Source organism: Tachypleus tridentatus, chromosome 6 (assembly GCF_004210375.1).
Source record: "Tachypleus tridentatus isolate NWPU-2018 chromosome 6, ASM421037v1, whole genome shotgun sequence".
In the NCBI taxonomy this organism is placed as follows: domain Eukaryota; kingdom Metazoa; phylum Arthropoda; class Merostomata; order Xiphosura; family Limulidae; genus Tachypleus; species Tachypleus tridentatus.
The window spans coordinates 155882059-155904522 of NC_134830.1; the positions used below are offsets into that span (position 1 = coordinate 155882059).

Genomic DNA, 22464 nt, shown 5'->3' on the forward strand with positions numbered 1-22464 from the left:
AGACTTTTGTCACTCTGATAATTTTGTTATTGAGCTTCTCTTGGACTATTTTTTTTTCTGTTTTGTGTATATTTCATCACTTAACTATTTTTTTTAAATTTTATAATAGTCATAATCGTAGATAATCCTAATTTCCTTATTTTGTTGCCTGTTTGTTAGAAGTGAGTTTCAACTTAAAATGGTAAAATTCGGAGCTCAGTTCCACTCAGTTTCCAGATACCATACTTTGAAAGTACATCAGTGTCAGAAAGAAAACTGAAAACATTTCTATAAAGTTTGTCGCGTTGATGTGATTTAAATTCGCTTGTCAACACATCTGGAGAAGAAGCCAATTATGAAGTATGACCTTTGTATAATTTGAAATCAGGAAATAGTAATCTGGGTTATAACAGTTTCGTAACTCAGAGTTGTGGCCTTCACTATGATTGCGTTTTCACAATACGCTATAAAAGTTCGTAAATTTGAAGAACACTATTAACATAACGAACTTACTTAGAGCCGATATCAAGATCTTTTTGTTTATTGCACTGGAATGAAGATGAGGCTAGTGGTAAGTGTTTTACAGCTTATTCTGTAAGTTACTTATCGGTTAAAGTCTGTTACAGCTCACCGGAGACAAATAGTTGTATTTTGTGCATGGTATCATTCAAGTATGAGAAGTGGCAAAATAATTTGAGATAAATAGACCAAAATTAATTTCTGTTCATTAGAGACCTGATCTCATTACATTGTTAGTTAAATATAAATTGATAATATAATTCTTAGAAGATATTCTATTTCATTATAACAGAATTCCCAGTAAAACAATACCGTGACAAACAATCTCATCATATAAAACAATAAACAAGAAAATTATGTTGAATTTCTCAACAGCTTCTCAAGCGGAAAATTTCACAACACCAGTAAAATAATATTTATGTTGACTACATTCACTAAATTAATAAATCATTTCCATTACAGTTATTAATACAAATTAGGCTAAACGATTTGGACTAAACATGAATAATGCCATTTATTTTATACTTAGTCTGTTCTATGTTTGAACATTTCACAATAAAATATTAAAACTTTATGGAGAAAAGTTATAGGATAAGCTAATTTACATCGTACTAGTTTGTGTAACTGTATGTTTCTGTGAAATAACTATGGGTCTACAGAATTTCCTCACAGAAGAAGCAAGTAGTTTGTTTTTTTAATGGTCATAGTTTCATAAAAAAATATTTATTTTTTTACAGAATTTCATTCTACTTTTGGTGATTACGGTCCACACTGTAGGAAATAACGCTGAAAACGGAAGTAACAAAATAACCCGAAACATCCACAATGGTAATAGTGGTTACAAATATATAGGCGAAAATAGCAGAGCTCTTAACAGATGTAGAAATAAAAGTGGTTTTGACAAGAAACCAGATTTCGGAATATGTAACGAAAATGTAAAATACAAGAAGAATATGTTTAGAAGAGACCCAGACGTAGGCTTGGTTTTTGACAGTGACCCCAACTTAATAGATGGGTTAAGAAGAGGAACACGAAAAGCAAGACAAGACAGTTCCGGAGGAATGATAGAATTATTGTATCGTGAGCTAAGAATGAATAACAGTTTACAATTGGACACATAAAATCGTATTGGCGGAGGGTAATTAGTAACAACTCACTTAATTTCTATGTTCATGTTAGTATAAATAAGTAATAATATCAACATGTAAATGCGAAAGTGTTTCAAAGTTTCACTTTTCTAATAATAATGTTAATCAATTTAACCACCAGGCCATACCTCTCGGCTCGTGTATATGAGGATTTCTTATTGAAATCTTTATCGTATTAAACATACTTGTTCTCTCATGGGCAAAATATTCGTGACTTATTTTATGTTTTTTTTATCAATGTGAACATTATCTCACATGATATAAGAATGTTTAGTCTGGTCTTTTAATAACAAACACACCACATCGTCACTGCTTTGTTAACTTTTGTAAGAAGCTGCATTGTTAACTTTACTGTTTTTAAAATTGTTGAATATTTAAAGAGTTTTCAATTTCTCAGTGTTAATATATGTAATAATTTTTCTAATTAATGTGTAATGTCTGAGAGCTTAAATTTTATACACATTAGAAAAACGTATTGGTATGAAATGAGAAATATTAGAGCTTCAACTCACGTTGTTTACATAATACAAACTACACAGTGGTGTATGTGAACTTTGTTTATCGCATAGAACCTACATCAGATATTTGCGATTTAAGTCACTAAAGTTATTGATAAGTCGTTGGGAGAAGAGAAAGAACTGTTATTGTTGTACATCATAAGTAATCTTCAGTTTTATTAAAGGGTAAGAATGGAACATTTTAACATGTACTTTACAATTTGCTGTAATAGGAAATAGGAAAAGATTCATAAATAGCGTCTGTGATATATTATTTGTTACACAAGATCCCACTGGTATATATATATATATATTTATATGTTATAATAAAATAACTTACAACAACATCGACAGTTTTGTCCTTTTAATTCAACTTATATTAAACAGGATATATGTTTTTCTTTTTACAGCTTCTTAGAATCTGGATTATCGCCGATAGAAATGATGTTGTGAAATCTTTCCTTTGCTCAATCAACAACCCGTAGGTTATAAAATGAAAGACAAATATATTGAAATTACTGTAAATTGATTTTGATATAAATAAATTTTGCATTCAAATTTAGTTTGATTTTTACGTAACAGAAAATAAAGAACAATAAAGTAAATGAAGTAAGAAATAAAGTGTAATTTACAGTTAAAAGAAAATTTTTGTTAATCTGTTTGTTTGTGTGTTTCTTCTTTACAAGGAACACGTTTCGATACAGAATCAAATGCTTAGTTAGGCTAGTTTATTATTAGTCTATTTTGACAAGATTATTTGAATAACGAAATTAATCAACAGGTTTATTAAAGAAAAACCTCACGTGTAGTTTTATAATATTTAGACTCGTTTATTGATTCCACAGCGTTGTTAGTTTCAACTTATAAAATGAATAAAGTTTATACATGTAACCATAATGTTAAGTTTATGATGAACAGTGTTTACCAGAAATGTAATATTTTTGACATCCTTTATGGGAACTAACAGATATGTGGGAGAAAATGATATCCACTTTTGAGTTCCAGTGTGAAACTCATATTAAATATTTTTATACCAATAGATGGCACTATCATTTATAAATAAATGTTTTTATATTTTAGAATAACTTATTCTTAATATTTATCAAAAACTTTTATAAACATTCTTCAAGAAATATTACATCGATATTGACTTTACAGTGGCAACCAAATTTCACCTTCGTCACTACAATTAATAAATCTCAGGATGAAACATTTGACGGTGTAGTAAAATAAATGTCTTCATGTCGACTTGAAGACGAAAGACGGAAGACATTTGAAACGTCGTCCTCTACACTTGTGTTTCCACAACAGGCAGTTGCCGTCCATTCTACATAGTTCATCATATTTTATAGTTTTCTTCCCATCCATATTTGTGTTAAATCAATCTAATACAAGTACAAACACTGGGAAACATACACGGGTGATGAGAAAATATACACAATAATATTTTTTCGTGAAATACTAAGAAACGAAAGATTTTGTTTTTTTCAATCTTCTCATAATGTAATTCATTTAAAAATATGTGGATTAAATACTTCTTTAGAATAAACTTTCTGAAACAAAATAAATAAGTTTTATAATGACCATGTTTATAATACAGAGGAGTTATAGAAAAAATATGGAAAACAAAACACATTTAAGTTGTGGTAACTATTCATACAGCTAAACTAGTTATAGTTTCAGTTTACTGTTGAACAATAATAAGTTGGTAAACAACGATGTGTGAATATAAGGAATTTATCTATTGGGTAAACATATATTATGTCCCATCCCGGGGAAACAAAATCACTTTATTATATGTTTTATGTTATCGTTCAAGTTCCTAAGTTTTTCGTGATTCTTCGTATGTACGGAAAAATAAAATTAGACACACCTGGATCCTGAGACAAGACTATAAGAAGGTTCATGTTTCTAAGACGAGACGATTATAATAATTTGGGTTATTCAAAGAAAATTCGTAACTATTAACCTTATTAACTAGGTTGTATGAAAATCATACGAAGAGTGAACTGTTCTTCATATTTACTGAGAAGAGACACAAAAATTAAAACATGCCACAACAGAAAACTTGTAGCACGAAGTCGATAGTTCTCACTACACGTTGTTCCCTGCTGGTACAGAGGTACGTCTACGAAATAACCACGCTAAAATCGGGGGTTCGATTCCAACCCAGAAGGGTATACATGGGATATGTGTTCCACTGGTATCGAAACGTTTAGCATTCTGGAACATTATATAAAATATAACTAGGGATTAGGCGTGGGATGGGTGGTTCCTCTGAGAAAAGGCCTAATATGCTATACTTCGTATGTTTTCCTTTTGATAGGAAGTTGTTTTTGTATCATCATAAGAAGATATGTCACAAAAATTTCAAACTCAACTTTTACAACAAAGTGTAAGATTTCTAAGTGTGATTTATCTTTTGACGTCAAGTTTTAAGTATGACAGATTTCGTATTTCTGGACATTGCACTAAGTTTATCAGAATATGCAGATATTGTTACTAAATCAACAGGGAAGTCTAATAAATTGTGGCATTAATGCTTTGAAATGAACAATGTGACAGTATCGTATAACATTCCGTGTTAGGCCTAACTAAGCCTCTTAAATTTGACTGAGCCTTCACACTTCACGAAATTAAAAGTAAGGGTTTTACAAAGTATCAACATGTTGTTTTAAACGAAATCGAAACTCAAGACATGTTTTTTAGTTAAATATCAGTTATCACACTAAGTCTTCTACTCAGCTCTTCGATGCCCTTAAATGCAAATGAGATGATGAAAACTTCGTGTCTCAAGTTACATTAATAAAGAATGTTTTAAATGTATTTGAAATTGTTTTTCTCATGGATTCAAACACAAATTGGATCCTATTATCCTCGGAAGGGCCTTTAGGCAATGTTTCAAACTCATTTATACACGATTCTTTTAAATATGATATGCATCTTGAAGAGTATATGTTTTGGGAACAAATGAAAAAGTACTTCATTTGCAACTGACTTTACAATTGACGTTAAAACATGAGAAAAAGAACATTCAATCATCTCAAAGATAAGTAATTTTTATTAACAAATTTGGTAATCAAAATCGTTAAAATCACTTTTATCAAGATCGAACAAAATCCAAGAGAATTACAACTAGTTTATGAATCCATTTGAGTATTTTAATATTTTTGTTTCTGGGAAACAAACTGAATGCACTAGTAGAAAAGTGAAAAACAAGTAACAAAAATATGCCATAATTTACCCATTGTTTACCACAAAACCCTAATGTCTTAAGTGTTCATATTACATTTTAATATGAAACATTTGTACGTACTGATTTGTGAGGAATATTTCAATGGTGGAAAAAATACATAAAGTTTTGTAAATGGAGAATTTACAAATTTATTTTCACTTAGGTAGCTAGAACTAAATTGATGTGTGAGTGGTGAACTCCTGTGTATATATTACTATGGAAAGCTCTTGAAAATTCTAAAAGGCTCTTCAAGATTCTTGTAAATTCTACAACTTTCGAGAAAATGCTTGTTAGTTCTACAACATTCTAGAATGTTCTTGAAAATTCTTGTAAATTCGAGAAAATTTTCTATCAGCTACTCAGCGCTGAATATACCTGAAATGTTCTAGAAAATTGGTAAATTTAAAAATTTCGTTACCCAAGTAACAAGAGCAAAGTTTAAAGAGAAATTTAGACCTCTTCCATTTACTTTAGGCATAAGCAATTGGGAAAGAACAGTTTCTGCCCAGAAGCAAGAAAAAGTAAACATTTTCTTACACAGTATAATTTTTTTCTGAATAATGTATAATAAGAGCACATTATCTAAGAGCATAAAATTTATACGCATTATAAAACATATTAGGTATGAAATGAGAAACATAAGGGCCATCGCTCACATTGTTTTCTTAATGCAAAGCTACACAATGGGGTATCTGAAGTTTAATTATCGCAGAAAACCTAAACCAGATATTAGCGATTAAAGTCACTAAAGTCATCGATATCTCGTTGAGAAAAGAGAGAGGATTGCTGTATTTGTGCAGAATAAGTAGTCTTCAGTTTTATTAAAGAGTAAGAATACAACATTTCAATTCTACTTTTCAATCACGTGTAAGAAAATAGGAGGAGATTCATAAGTGGAATAGTTGTTCAGAAAATTATACATATTTTGTGCATATTTAAACCAATTACAACAGTAATCACATAATTTGTAGTTGTTTTCAATCAAAAACTTCCGCAATCTAACAAAGAGAAAGTTTCGAACTCTTTGTTAACCTCAAGATGTCCTAAGAAAGTTGAAACGTTGTTCTCTACTTTTATCTTAATAACAGTTTTAATACTCATACCAAATCTCCTGAGATACAATTTTACTTGAAGTGGATTTCTCGTCATCACGAATAAACATCCCCAATTCGATAAAAATCGTAAAGTTAATCAAATAACATATTTATAACAACATCGACAACTTTGTACTTTTAACTCAACTTATATGAAGCTTTTTATGTGTTTTTATTTTTATAGCTTATTAGGATCCGGATTCTCGGCGATAGAAATGAGGTTCTGAAATCTTACCTCCATTCAATTAACAACCCGTAGGTTATATTGTGCAAGAAAAATATATACTTGAAATTACTGCAAACTAAATTTTAAATAAAAAAACCTTGCTTTAATTTTAGTGTGATTTTTTTCGTAATAGAAAGCAGAAAACAATAAACTGAATAATGTAAGAAACAAAGTGTAATTTATAGTTAAAACAAAACTTTCGATAATCCGTTCTGGAATAAATAGTTTTCGTAGGATTTATATCGAGTGTTGATAATTCAAAAAGAAATGTTCTAGAAAAAATATTAGTACTGGTCAAATATTTGACCCTGAGATTGATCTTGTATCAGTACTCACATTCTTATTATCGATATATGATCAATAAGCCAGCTGTTTACATTTGAGGAAGTTTTAAAGTTGTAAGTAAACAATCTTTGTAACTTTATCTCATACTGTAGTTGTGTCAAACTGTCAGTTTCTTCTTTGTTCCACTCATTAATGGAGGATCCATTGTTTCCATAACCCTTTACTAACCTTGTAAAGAGTCGAGTAATTACAGACTAAACGCTAAAGGAGCAACGGAAATATTCACAACATGTTTTATAAAATCATTGTTGTCCTCTAATCATCATTGTTCTATGCACGTGTGTACTCACACTTCACTGTATCCTGTATCACACATCTTATTATTAACCAACATAATACGAGGCTTCTAAAATATCTATCGATGCCTCACTCCTACCTGTTAAAAAAAAAAAAAAATTATATTTCTGATAAAGATCTCATCGTGAAAGCTCTTTCTTTCCATCCTTACATCTTGCATTCATCACAATTAACAATCTTCTGTTAATAATGCATATTTATATACATATACCATGTATTCATTATGAAGTTGTTCACATATATAGTAATGGTTAGTAAACACATTGAATGATACTAAATTTTACACATAATATTCTTTACCAATGTAATATTTCATAATAAAAGGAAATCCAAATGAAGAAGTTTGTTTGTTTGTGTTGAATTTCGCGCAAAGCTATTCAAGGGCTATCTGCGCTAACCGTCCATGGTTTAGCAGTGAAAGATTAGAGGGAAGGCAGTTAGTCTTGACCACCCATCGCCAACAACAAAAACATCAATGAAACTGAATTTTGTAATTATATTTCACGTTCCATACTCTAGCATGGAACCAACATGACAACTCCACGACTTCTATATTGGAAAAACAACTAGAAAAATGAAAACCACATTCAAAAAACACAAAAAAGTCACCTTATCACGTTTTCGAACACTGAAAATCAAATAAACACACCATAACCGTAAAAAACACCTAAATACTAAATAATAAACAAACATAAACAAACGCAAAACCAAAGAATTCTTACTTATGCAACATCTCAAACCCAAAATAAACCAATACAAAGAACACCTTTATACCAATATTCTTTGTGAACCTGACGATGACCGAAGAAGGTCGAAACGTTGTTTGCTCCCCTACATAAAATTTTTTCTCAATCCACCCCACCCGTTTTTAAGTAAAGATTTTCCATGATTCAGATACGCCGACTTCGAAATTAATTTTTATTTTTTCTATGACATGGAAATTGTTTAAAAACAGGATGAAAACAAACTCTTACTCAGGTCCAATTATTATTTCGTTTATCACGATGAACACTTTTTATTATTATGTATTTTCAAGAGCAATGTAAAGAAACTGAAGAAAAGAGAAGAAAATTGATGAGAAACGAATATGAATCATCATTCATCTTGATATCTTTATGTGAAATACTCGACTTTTATTCCTAAAACTACGTGTTGTGGTCTATCTTTTATTTATCAACCTAATGTTAGGCTTAAATTGTGTGGTCATTGTTTTTTTATCCACTCTTTAATACGTACGTTGCTGCCGCATTCACAGATGAAGCATGAGAGCTGGTTAGGTTGGGCTACGTTTCATGCTTTGTTGTTTGACTATTTCAAAATATATGAAATTCTGCATATTTCGATTGTCAACTTTACAACATACAAAAACACTTTTAAATATCCATAAAGAAGCCAATGATGTTCTTTGTAATTGACCTTATTAAGAAGAAGTTCGAGATTTTCGTATGAACAAAATGAGCAATAGGAACAGATACATATATGTTACTATTGTGTAGAACATCTTTCAGACTTCTTTTGGAGGAATCAGTGAACAATCACCATTCACTCTGCTCATTTATGCAGCTCCCAGTGTTGGTATTAATTGTGCAATATTAGTGCAATAAACCAGAGAACCACCATCCAAAAAAGTATAAAATCTTTTTCATTATATCTGTACCAGTAATGTGATGTTCCTAGAGGAAGTAAGCTCTTAACCTAAAACCTATAACCGGTAGTCACTGGAGAATCTTTTAAAAGGTTCAAATCTATCACCAAATCAATAATTTCATCTTGTGTGAAACGATATGGTTCACCAGATGTTTCAGGTTGAAAACACACTTTATTATCATTTCTAATGACATCAAATTCAGAATCAGATATTACTGTATCAATAGTGTCTGTTGAAGTAAATGCAGCTGCATCAGGTCTCATAACAAAATGAAGTTTAAATAAGAAATTTCCTTTTTATTCCGTGTATTGCAACCTTGCATGTTTTTGAGAAAACTTGTAATGTTTTGTCATTGTTTCCTTACAACAAATTTACCACAAATGTTATATAATATATTTGGGTCATTTACACGACCTGTCGCTGACATAACGACGAACAAATAAAACTGAAAAGAAAAAAGTATCAAAGTGCAGCACAATCAGATACTATCCAGAAAGGACCCAGCATGGCCAGGTGGGTTAAGGTGCTCGACTCGTAACCTAAAGGTCGCGGGTTCGAATCCCTGTCGCACCAAACATGCTTTGCATTTTAGGCGTGGTGGCGTTATAATGTGACTGTCAATCTCACTATTCGTTGGTAAAAGAGTAGCCCAAGAGTTGGCGGTGGGTGGTGATGACTAGCAGCCTTCTCTCTATTCTTACACTGCTAAGTTAGGAACGATTAGCGCAGATAGCTCTCGAGTAGCTTTGCACGAAATTGAAAAACAAACAAACAAACTCTTCAGAAATGACACATCAGGGGCCTGTTAACCGTTTATATACTTGCGGTGTGTTTCTCATGGGTAATGGGTACTATAATAATCCATGAGACTCTCGTTTTGTAATTGAGTCTAGATATATCTACAAACTCTGGTTGTCAACATTTTATGAATAGCGAAATGTGACTTGAATTCAATCGAAATGTGTCACTTTGGTGAAAGTACATATGACACTTTTCTAGAAATCTGCACTTGATGGAGAAAAATGGTTATAATTTCTGGATTCAGCAAACAGGAATTACTGTATTACATAGAAACATTTTAATACAATAAAACCATTGCAGGTCTCTGTTGTTCAGTAATACTTAAGTAATGAAACTTAATATACTGCTATAATAATAAGTTATGGGAAAAAATGCAGCATGAAAATATTTTGTTTCCTTGTAATTGAGCACAATACATGTTTACCCAATATGTCATTTCATAACATCATGTTGTTTATCAACTTCTTATTAGTCAGTAATAAACTGAAACTATAAACTAGTTTAGTTTAATTTGTAGTTATCACACAACTTTGATGTGTCGGTTTCACTTGTGTATTTACAACGATTCCTCAATATTATAAATATGGTTCTGATATGGTGGTAAAAACTTATACATTTTATTTCAGAAAGTTTATTCTAAATGATTATTTAATCCACATATTTCCTAAATATGAATTACATTATGAAAACAACTCAATATAAAAAGTTGTTTATACTTTTACTCTTATTTCATAAATAAAAACCTTTTTATGTACAATTTGTCATCTCTCGTGTATGCTTGTGTTGACCAAACGTGTTAAGACGTGCGACGCGAAATCTGAGGGTCGCGGGTTCGCATCCCCGTCGCACCAAACATGCTCTCCCTTTCAGCCGTGGGGGCGTTATATGTGACTGTCAATACCACTATTCATTGTAAAAAAGTAGCCCAAGAGTTGGCGTTGGGTGGTGATGACTAACTGCCTTCTCTCTACCACATTCTACTATTTCATGGGAAAACATACCCTGTCATCATTCGAAAGTTTTTCTTTAGTGTAATAGGAATTTCTGTGTATTTTAATGTTATGGTCAAATATGCTTCACAATAAAACCAAAGAAACTGACAATTTGAAAAAGAATCGCTCTAGAAGAAATATTACTACATGGACAAGTGTTTGACATGGAGATTTGTAATGACAATGGTAAAAATTTGAGGGTGAATAAAGATGTAAGATTTCTAGAAGAATATTTCTAAAAGTTTTTTTGATAAATTATGTAAACTAAAGAAAACAACAAATATTTATATATTATACTGCCATCTGTTGGTACAAAAATATTTTGTCTTAATTACAGTCCAAATATGATGCATATAAATCTCTTTACTATTTGCAGGTTTTACGGATTGTAAGTCCAAAGGTAATTTCCTTTCAATTTCATCTAAAACTTTTTCTAACTTACTTGTACATATAAAGTACGAACTCAACATTCTGTCTGCAGTTACAAACAATTCTTGTACTAAATTTAGTTCCTCTATTTCCAACTGTAAATGATAATTGTTGTTAGTTATTCTTATAGTTCTTAATCAATCCTTCCCGTAATATCCGTACTAAATATAAGATAGCTGCTCCCTGATTTGTCATATGAAATGACGTCATATTTTCCAAACCATTGTCATCGAAACTAACACGACTACTTACGTCAAAATATTTCTCGAACGATATTCGTAAATTTCGTAAAAACTATTAATCGAACATACTGTAAATATGGTATATCTCCGAAAATTATCCATTTATCTCCTGATAATATAAAACTTCCTTCTTTAATAAAAGCCATACCCGTCTTATTTCTTTCTGGTATAATACTCATGTTCTGAGCCGCCATGTTTCCATTCATCCTATGGATAATTATCGTGGTAACCATCAGATATGTGTACTACTGAAACATATAAAAACAAGTGTCTAATGATCACACACACATAAATATATAACACATACAAGAATGTTTATACAAGTCCTATATTGTCAACTTTCTTCTAATTACCCGTACACATATGTAATTTTCGGTCTCGGCACAGAGTGGATGGAATTTCACTCGTCTTTTTGTAGGAGTAACGATTATTGTGGTTGAATTGGAACAGGACCTCGTGTTATAAGGTTATAATCAAGTGTAACAGTATCAGCTTTCGTCGTTCTACACGTTCCTCTGGAAATTTGTTTGTTTGTTTGTTTGTTTGTTTGGGAATTTTGCACAAAGCTACTCGAGGGCTATCTGTGCTAGCCGTCCCTAATTTAGCAGTGTAAGACTAGAGGGAAGGCAGCTAGTCATCACCACCCACCGCCAACTCTTGGGCTACTCTTTTACCAACGAATAGTGGGATTGACCGTCACATTATACACCCCCACGGCTGGGAGGGCGAGCATGTTTAGCACGACGCGGGCGTCCTCGGGAAAAAGAGACGTTGATGTCACTAGACACGCTATACGTAGAGTCATCTGTGCCAACCCTACGATCACCTAATATATGGTATTAAAGTCTTCATCATGATAAGATAAATCTTGTTTTTTCTAATCATCAGATTCGACTCCAATACTTCTTTCTTAGTTTTCTGGTTTTCATCAGTCATATATTCGTACTCAGATTGTGTCCTTTCCTTCAGTTTGTTTAATCTATTAACATCTGCGAACAATTTTCTTTTCTATGAAGATCTTGAATCTCAAAATTGATTAGACTTGTTTGTTTAAGGACTTTAAAAGGGCCTTTCCATGATTTCACTTGTTTATTTGTATCTCATTTCTTAACAATAGGCGTATATAATAATAGTTTATCTCGTAATTTCACACCATTAGTTTTTTATATGCTTGTCCCTCACTACGTTAAGTAGCTTTTGTTAAATGTTTGTCAGTCAACTCTGATGTAAACTACAATCTTTCATATAGTTTAGTGTTGCAAATATAATCTACTGCATGATTAAATATTTTAGGAGACATTATCTCTTGCAAAGGCAGCAGTACATCTCTGCTGTTTGAGAAAGGACTTTCCAGAGTAGACTCATTTTCATCACTTTAGTGATAAATGAACCAGCGCATCCCAAGTTTTCTGATATTTCTCGCAGTATTGAGAGATCATATTCTACTAATACGATAGCAGCTGGATGAAAAGCAGTTGTTTCTGTTTTATGGGCAATTAACAACTGACAAATGTCTTTTATTAACTTTGAAACGAAGTTAATATCCCAATCCGTTACTAAGTACTGGGGTACACCGTGTCTAGCTACTATGTTATTTACATATGTTCAGCAATCATTTCCGTTTTTTGATTAGGCAAGCATACTGGCTCTGGACATCTACTTCACTTGTGTGCGGCTACTAACACGTATTTATTTTCTGTGTATGAAGTAGGTAATGGACCTAAAATGTTCATTGCCACAATCTGAAATGGTACTGATAAACTTGGAACTTGTTGTAATGCAACGTTTGTAAAGTGTGGTCGTGTCTTTTGTTTTTGATATTCCATGCCTGAATCAAAATAATCTTTATTATCCTTGTGCATATTTAGTTAAAATAACCGTATATTTATTCTCATGTATGTTTATGCAAAAGCTAAATGTGGTACAAAAGTTGTATAATGATATGTTTTCCTAACCTTCGTCTTTAGATTATGTGGTACGACTATCTGTAAAAACTTATCATTATCAGTTCTTTACATAAGATATATGAGTCTTATCCGTACTCTGTATCTTTCCCTGTAAGTTCTTTATTTAATCATCTTTATTTTGTTCACTAATCACATTATATAAATCCCAAATTACTTGTAATTTATTCTCACTTTTGGTTTTGTTTTCTCCAATTTTGTTAATAGAGTTTTCTGTTGTGTTTCTTCAGCAATCAAGACGTGTTCTCATTCGTCTTCATTTCACTATTAGTTCTCTCCTGGTCTTCTCTTTGAACTCATACAAGAAATTTCTACAAGGAGTGGAACGTTGTAATCACTCGCGCACTTCACTGTTTTACACGCACTTCAATTTCTCATTTAACGCTTCTCCGCTCACGTTTTATTCCACTTGAATAACATAATGTGGGTTTTCTTTTATCTGTCATTTATTGTTTTTCGGGTAATATTTCAAAACTTTTTTTGTTATCGTCTCTGGCTAATAAATCTTCCACTTTTCTCAGTTACTTCTTTCTGTTGTAGCTCTCACGACGTCTACATGTTGATGAAATTTCTAGATACTTTACCCACTTCTCGAAGAGGTGAAGTTTCAGATTTCATCTTGCATGTTTGACAGCTCAATGAAGTTTGACTCTACAATTATATTCTGAATTATCTGTAATTTGTTTGCAGACAATAGTTTTTGCCAGTCGGGTACTCTTGTACTTATCGCACTTCCTGTATATTTAGTTTCACTTCTAAAACTGTAAGATAATATAATTCATTGGCTGTGAGCAAAACAAGTTCTAACCAATCCAAGATATCAACTATTCATCACTTTAATTACCTCAGTTCGATAATCAAACCGATTTATATTTAAATTAATATCAATAAGAAGAGTTCATATTTCACATATAAAATAACGAAGTTCCTGGTGTCTTAATTTTGTGAAAATAAAATTATTATATTTTTTACACAATTTAGGGTCACATACTCTAATGAGACCTTCAATACATTTCAGCATATCTTCATTTATCATTTCCACAGTTATAGGCAGCGAACAGTTTCAAAACATTTCCACCTGTCTATTAAAACACGTTTTTGTGGGTTCCGAAAGGAAATCAAAATGCTATCTTTAATATCTCTAATTCTAATAAAAATCTTCTATCTTAACAAGATATCGTCTAAGGCCTCATAGTTCTTAGTTAATCCTTCCTGTAAGATCCTTACGAAACATTAGAGCGCTATTACCTGATTTGTGATATGAAATAACGTCATATTTTCCAAACCTCTCTCATCGAAATTAACACGACTACTTACCATAAAATATTTCCCAATGATATTAATTCTTCTCGTGATCAAACTATTAATCGAACATACTGTAAAAATCATATATCTTCGAAAAATATCCACTTATCTCCTTATAATAAAAATTTCCTTCTTCAATAAAAATCATACCCGTCATACACTCGTTCTGTGCCGCTATGTTTCCAATCATCTATAGAAAAATGACAGAAGTAAAACTACAGATATGTTTACTACTAAAACATATAAAGACAAGTGTCTTATAGCCACACACATAAATATGTATAACATATACAACAATGTATAGTCACATCTTATATTGTCTACTTATTTCTAATTTCAATTTCCATATGGCTTAACATATTGTTAAAAGGTTCTAGCACACCACGTGTTTCTTCACTAGAGCTAACATTAACTCTTTATCATTAGTTTTGCCTTTTTATTTGTTTGTTTCTCTCCATGATTAGAAGGATGTGTTAAATGTTTATTAGGTGACTGAAAGGCTAACTGCATTCTCTGTAATAGCTCTTGTAATCGTGATCTACCGCATGATAAAATACTTTTCGGGTTATTATTTCTTGTACTGAATAGGGATCAGTACATCCCTACCACGTAATGTAAAGAACGAACTTTCCAGAGTAGACTCATTTTCATCACTTATGTAAAGGATGAACAAGGTCTTCCCAATTTTTGTGATCTTTCTCACAGTATTGAGAGATCATAACTAGCAAAGTTCTGTTGAATCTTTCTACTAATACGGTAGCAGCTGGATGAAAGCAGTTGTTTCAGTTTTCTGGACACCTAACAATTGATAAATGTCTTTTACTAACGTAGAAACGAAGTTACTACCTCTATCCGTCAGTAAGTACTGGGTTACACCGTATCTAACAATTATGTTATTTACAAATGATTCAGCAATTGTTTCCGCTTTTTTGATTAAGCAAGCAAGTTATTTATTAACTCATCATTATTTTGTTCACTAATCTCATAATCTAAATCACAAATTATTGGGCCAAAAACTCACATTACACTAACAGATCAATTTTAATGTTTGATTAGCCAGTCCTCAGAGTGAGTTTGTAATACAGTTTATGATAAGATACCATGATACCTGCCCATCTATTTTTATTTTGAGAAATGAAAGCAGTAGCGGTAAGACTAATTAAATTAACTGTTGGTGCTTTACCATCATCTATAGTTAGAAATCATTATTAGATGTGATTTTATCATAATCTTAAAATAAAATCTCAGACACACACACAAAAAATGTTTTTTAAACTCTTTGAATTACACTAGATGGCACTATATTCCAGGCAATGTTTGACAGGAAATATTCATTTATCAAATGAAATAATTGTTTCAGAACTTTAAAAAAAACAACAACTTAAAATTATAGATTTCTCACTTTTGTCAATTCCAGTCCCAACATAAAATATTACTATTAACACATTTTCATCGTTTCCTTTTCAATAATGAACTGAAACAGTGTGGTAGAACGAGCTCTTTGGCTTTACTTTACGTTAACACTTCAATATTTCCTGCATGGTTACAGTTTTACTTTGATATAGTAAAACAGTATGACATGTTACTGTCCAGTTTAAAAAGATTCATCAAAACTGCTAACAGTCAAACAGTATTAATATATACACTATCTTCTGAGCTAATGAACCAATAAGAATAATAATTTGATAAAAAATTTAGGGATTAAAATAGCTAATTGAGAATAAGATTTCTACTTATTATAAGCCGTAATATAGACAATATGTTATAAGATCTATGTTATTTTTAAACAAGATATCAAGCTAATAATGTACAATAACCCTCATTAAAAAAAGTTTATAAAATGAAAAACTGATAAACATTATAAGACACATTTATACTTGACATTAGACAAATGTGTTAAACCTATTACATTTAACTTTTTCGTATTTTATATTGTTCCTTAGAGATTTTCAACAAATATAACAGAATCTAATAATAGTGTCACATACACACTATAAGCGTATAATATCTTTTGCTGACTACATTTTCTTTCAAAACTTAATTTTTTACGACAAACATAAATTGCGGAATACCATTTACAAAAGCCTTTCGATACAACATACCTGGTAAACATTATAAATTAAATATATTACAGACATTATAATAAATGAAAAAAGTGCAACTAACCTTATAAGAACAATAGAACATACCATACGAAGCACGTTTCAATGACTCAGAAACAAGTTAGTAAATTAAATATTTGAATTGATTTCAGATCTGTTTACAGATTCGTAAACAGTTGTTGACTGAAGAAATATTGTGGATAGAGAAACATATCCAATGAGAACATGAATTGTTAATCATACATGCTATACCAACTGTAAAAAAATTGTTATTAAATAAGTATCTTGCAATAAAAATTAGCGTTCGGAAAGTTTATTTATATACTGTTGTGTTTGTGTGTTTTTATTATAGTAAAGCGACATCGGTCTCTCTGCTGAGTCTTCCATTTATTCAGTTGTCTGTACTGTGAAACATAGAATAATAAGTGAATAAGAAGTAATTATTGGACGCACCGTAGAACGTATAATTTAAATAAAATATTTAATTTTCACATAAATAGCCTTAAATAAACTCAGTTATAAAGTTTCACATAACATAACGTAACTGTACTTGACCTAAACTCGTTTGGAATGTGACAAAGAAATAAATAATAATAATGTGTAAAATAATAAACAAATTAAAGTTTTCACATACAGTAATTCAGATTCTAGCAAAGGGAAACAAAGACAAACTAGCGATATAAACACCAAATGCTTATTCAGCATGATATCGGAATTTGAATGAACATCAGTATCAAAAAGAAAACTAAAAACATTTGTATAAAGTTTACACCGTTTTTTGTGATTTAAATTATTTTATCAATACATCTGAAGAAGATAGCCAATGATAAAGTACGACTTTTGTATAATTTAAAATCAGTAAGTAGTAATCTGGGTTATAACAGTTTCGTAACTCAGAGCTATGGCATTCACTATGATTGCGTCATAACAACATATTATATAAATTAGTCAATTTGAAGGACACTGTTAACAAAACCAAATAACTTACAGCTGATATCAACGTCTTTTAGCTTATTGCAGTATAATGAAGATGAGGCTAGTGGTAAGTGTTTTACACTTTATTCTGTAAGTTAATTATCGGTGAAATTGTAACACAACTGACCGGAGACAAATAGTTGTATTTGGTGCTTGGTATCATTCCAGTGTGAGAAGTGGCAGAATAATGTGAGATAAATAGAGCAAAATTAATTTCTGAAGAGCGTGGTGGGAAATTGAACATAATACTTCTTGTTTGTTGTTTCATTTGTCAAAGTGCTGGTTTACTGTTAATTCTTCTATACTATATAAGAGTTCCTTTCTGAGAATTACTTCATCAATTTATATTTCACTAATAGTGACCCGAAATGAGATCAGGTCTCTTATTAACAGTAATTAAATTTGATGTAATTATCTCATATTATTCTGCGTAGATAAGTGCCTCTTCTCACACTGAAATGATATCATTCAACAAATACAACTAGTTGTCTCCGGTGAGTTGTGTTACAAATTCACCGATAATTAACTTATATAATAAACTGTAGAAAATTTACCACTGTCCTCATCTTCATCAGACTGCGATAGGATAAAAGACGTTGATAGAAGCTATAAGTTACAGATACGATAGAAAGTGATCGTATTACTGCGTCGTGAATAGTTTTTTTCCTCATAACTTAAAAAGTGTCACGATTAGGATAATGAAAGTAAGGTATATTATAAATATTATATCAACACACACCTTCATACATTTCTATGTAAATTGAACGACAAATAAACTGTTTATAAACAAATAATCAAATGTAGAAGGTGCAGAAATAGTTCGTGCGTCTACTTTAATGGTCAGTTGTGCAGCCCTTCAGGTGAATTACTTGGCGCAATCTCTCCTCATAGCCCTCCATGGTCGTTTGACAGTACTCGACTGGTGTTTTCTTCCATTTTTCTTTACAGAAGGCCTCCAATTCATGCAAGGTTTTCGGATGACGTTGATGAACTCTGATCTTCAACTCATGCCAAACGTTTTCAATTGGGTTGAGATTGGGTGACTTCGATGGCCACTGCAGAACGCTTATATGATTCCTCTGCAACCAGGATTGCACATATTTCGATGTGTGATAAGGATCATTGTCGTGTTCGAAGATCCAACAATGTCCAAGCCGCAAGTTTCGAGCATAATTCTTGATATAAGTGCCTAATATATCAACGTACTCTTCTTTTTTCATGATTCCGTTGACGCGATGAAGGCTGCCTACACCAGAAGAGCTAAAGAAGCCCCATAGCATGATCGAGCCAGTTCTGTATTTAACAGTAAGGACGAAGTTCTTTGGAAGATTTCGTTTCCCTTTCTTACGGAAAATATTGAGAAGATCATTGTGGCCAAAAAGCTCGATTTAGTCTTGTCTGACCAAACAATGAGTATTCTTGCATACCTCAATCGTGCTTCTAAATGATCAGGCTTTAAATATGGATTTCAATATGGATGATATGTTTTGAACCCAGAAAAGAGTTACGTGTTCGTAACTGTAGAGGTGCTTACTTCAACCCCAGTTTCCCTTACCAGTTTCTGTATGTCATTAAGTGTTAAACAAGGGTTCTTACTAACTTTTCTGAAAACCTTACTCTTGGATCTTTCTGAAATTTTGATAAGTCGTCCAGAACGAGGGAGGTTAGCAGTTGATTCTGAGAGCTTAAACTTGGCAATTATTGTTTGAACAATAGATATCGGCACATTAAGTTGTGTATTAACAACGGAAAGAGATACACAAGACTTGTATTTTACAATAATTCGGCTCTTTAAATCACTTGACAGTTTATTCCTGTTTGCCATAAAATAATTTATAGTTGTGTTAAAACATGAACTTCCTCAAATTAACCAAGAGAAAGTTTTCAACTCTTTCTCAACCTGAAGAGTTGGAAATGTTGTTCTCAACTTAATCTTAGTAAATGTTTTAATACCCATACCAAACATTTTTACGTGAAGTTGGTTTCTCATTATCACGAATAAACTTCCCTTTAAAAATAATTAAACTTAATTAAGTAACTTACTTATTACAACATCGAAAATTTTGTGCTTTTTATTTAATTTATATGAAACTTTATAAATCTTTTTTGTTTTTTAAAGCTTGTGATGATCCGGATTATCACCAATAGAAATGATGTTCTGAAACCTTGCCTTTATTGAATTAACAACCTCAAGGTTATAATAGTGCAATAAAAATATATTCTTGAATTTACTGTAAACATAATTTTGAAATAATAAAAATTTTCATAGAATAAACTGAATCAAGTGAGAAATAAAGTATAATTTATAGTTAAAAGAAAACTTTCATTTGTGTGTCTGTCTGTGTGTTTCTCCTGTTCAAGGACACGATTTTATACAGAATCAAATGCTGGCTTAGGTTAATTTCCGTAAAATATATTTCAACTGTTTTCAATTCGAAAAAGTAATGTTCCAAAAGAAATATTACTACATGGTCAAATGTTTGATCCCGAGATTTTCCTTGTATCTGTACTCACATTCTTGTTATCGATATTTGATCAATAAGCCAGCTGTTTACAATTCAGGATGTTTTAAGTTTTCAGTAATCAATCCTTCGTAACTTTATTCCATCATCAGGTGGTGTCAACCTGTCACAGTTTCTTTCTGGTTCCACTCATTAATACAGTGTCCATAGTTTCCATAACCCCTTGAGTGACCTTGATAGCGTCAATTAATCACAGACTAAACGCTAAACGTGCAGCGGAAACTTTCTCAACATATTTTATAGAATTATTGTTCTTCTATAATTATCATTGTTTCATGCACGTGTGTACTGAAACTTCTGTGTACCTGTAAGCTTTCAGGGGAGATATATTGTCTTTGTAAAAAACAAACAAACTGAAGATATGCAAGCTTTACACGACGAGAATGTTGATCATTTAAATGGTTATAATTTCATAAAAAAGATGAAATTTAATATATATATTTTTATCACAGGTTTTTGTTTTCCTTTTAGTTACTACGGTCTGCACTATAGGAAGTAAAGCTAGCAATGGAAATAACATAGAAAACTGGAACATCTTCGATGGTTGCGGTGATCACGAAAACAAAGAGGGAGACATGGAAGTAACAGGGATCCAGGTTTTCATAAAAGTAATGGAAATAAAGGAGAAAATAAGAAAGTGTTAGAAAGAGACACAACTAGAGGCTTAGACACTACCTATGGCTTGAGAGGTGGTGGAAGCTACAACAACAGTTTGGGTCACGAAAGAGTATTGGATAGTGAGCTAACAAAGAATGACCGTCACAATTTGGTTCCAGGAAATCGTAATAGCAGAGGATAATTTGTAACAGCTAATTCAGGTTACTTTAAACTATTGAGTATGTTAAACTTTTAATATATAAATATTGCGAAATTTCACTTTTCTCGTAAGAATGATACACAATTTAATTACCTGGTCATGCCGCTTGATTTTTAGCGTGAGAGTCGTGGGTTTAAATATTCGTCATACGAAACATGCTCAGCATTTCAGTTGTTCAGAGGTTTTTATGATAACGGTATAAATAAACTCAGTTATAAAGTTTCACATAACATAACGTAACTGTACTTGACCTAAACTCGTTTGGAAAGTGACAAAGAAAAAAATAATAATAATGTGTATATAACAAACATATTAAAGTTTTTACAGAGGTGTCAAGCTGTACAGTTTCTTCTTGATTCATCTCATAATTTCCACAACCACTTTACTGACCTTGATAGCATCAATTACTTACAGACTAAACTACACGCTAAACGAGCAGCGGAAACTTTCTCAATATGTTTTATAAAATCATTGTTGTTATATAGTCATCATTGTTTAAAACACGTGTGTTTTGATACTTCACTGAAACATGTATCACACTTATTATTATTAAGCAAAATATTAAGAGGCTTCTAAAATATTTCTTTAAAAAATTAATGTTTCTCTATTAGTGGCCTTGTCTACTACTAGGTTGTCAGGAATTATTATTTTGTTCCACGTTTTCTTTCATATAAACATTCACTAATTTGTTGCAATTATATTGCTAAATAAACTAATAGCACTGCTAGGAACAAAGTCTACGAACGATATGAGTGCAATTATACATTAATTGTTCCAAAAGAAGTATGAAAGGTGTTCTACACAATTATAACATATGTATCTGGTACTACTGGTTATTCGGTACCTTCGAAATTCTCGTAGAGTTGACAATCAATTTATACAAAGTTTTCATGTTTTTGTTTGAACAGGCCGGCAAAGCACGTAATAAACACGGGATAAAGAAACAATGGCTTCATGGAGTCAACTGATAAAAAGCTGATACATTAACCAAAAAAAAAGACGACAACATGTAGTTTATGAAAATAAGAGACGAGTATTTCCAAAAAAATTCTAGATGAATAAAGATATATATTCATTTGTTATCAATGTGATTCTCTTTCATCAGTTTATATTTTTCTTCAGAAACATAATACTATAAAATATTCATTGTGATAAAGGAAATAATAAATTGAACAAAGTAAGAGTTTGTTTTATTACCGATTTGTAAACAATTTCTACATGATAGAAAAAAAATCAATATTAATTTCGAAGTCTGTGTATGTTATGGAAAATCTATTTGTAAAAGCAAAATAACATGTATGGAATTTAAGTTATCAGGCCAATGTAA

At 31.4% G+C, this 22464-nt stretch overlaps 1 protein-coding gene across 1 annotated transcript; it reads left to right on the forward strand.

Annotated features, from left to right (window-relative positions):
• Positions 1-477: 477 nt before the first annotated feature.
• On the forward strand, positions 478-2668 carry LOC143254197 (uncharacterized). The gene is made up of 3 exons (XM_076508995.1): positions 478-550; positions 1236-1636; positions 2554-2668. The coding sequence occupies exons 1-2, from the start codon at positions 533-535 to the stop codon at positions 1617-1619; spliced, it is 402 nt and encodes a 133-aa protein (XP_076365110.1). The 5' UTR covers positions 478-532; the 3' UTR covers positions 1620-1636; positions 2554-2668.
• The last annotated feature ends 19796 nt before the right edge of the window (positions 2669-22464 follow it).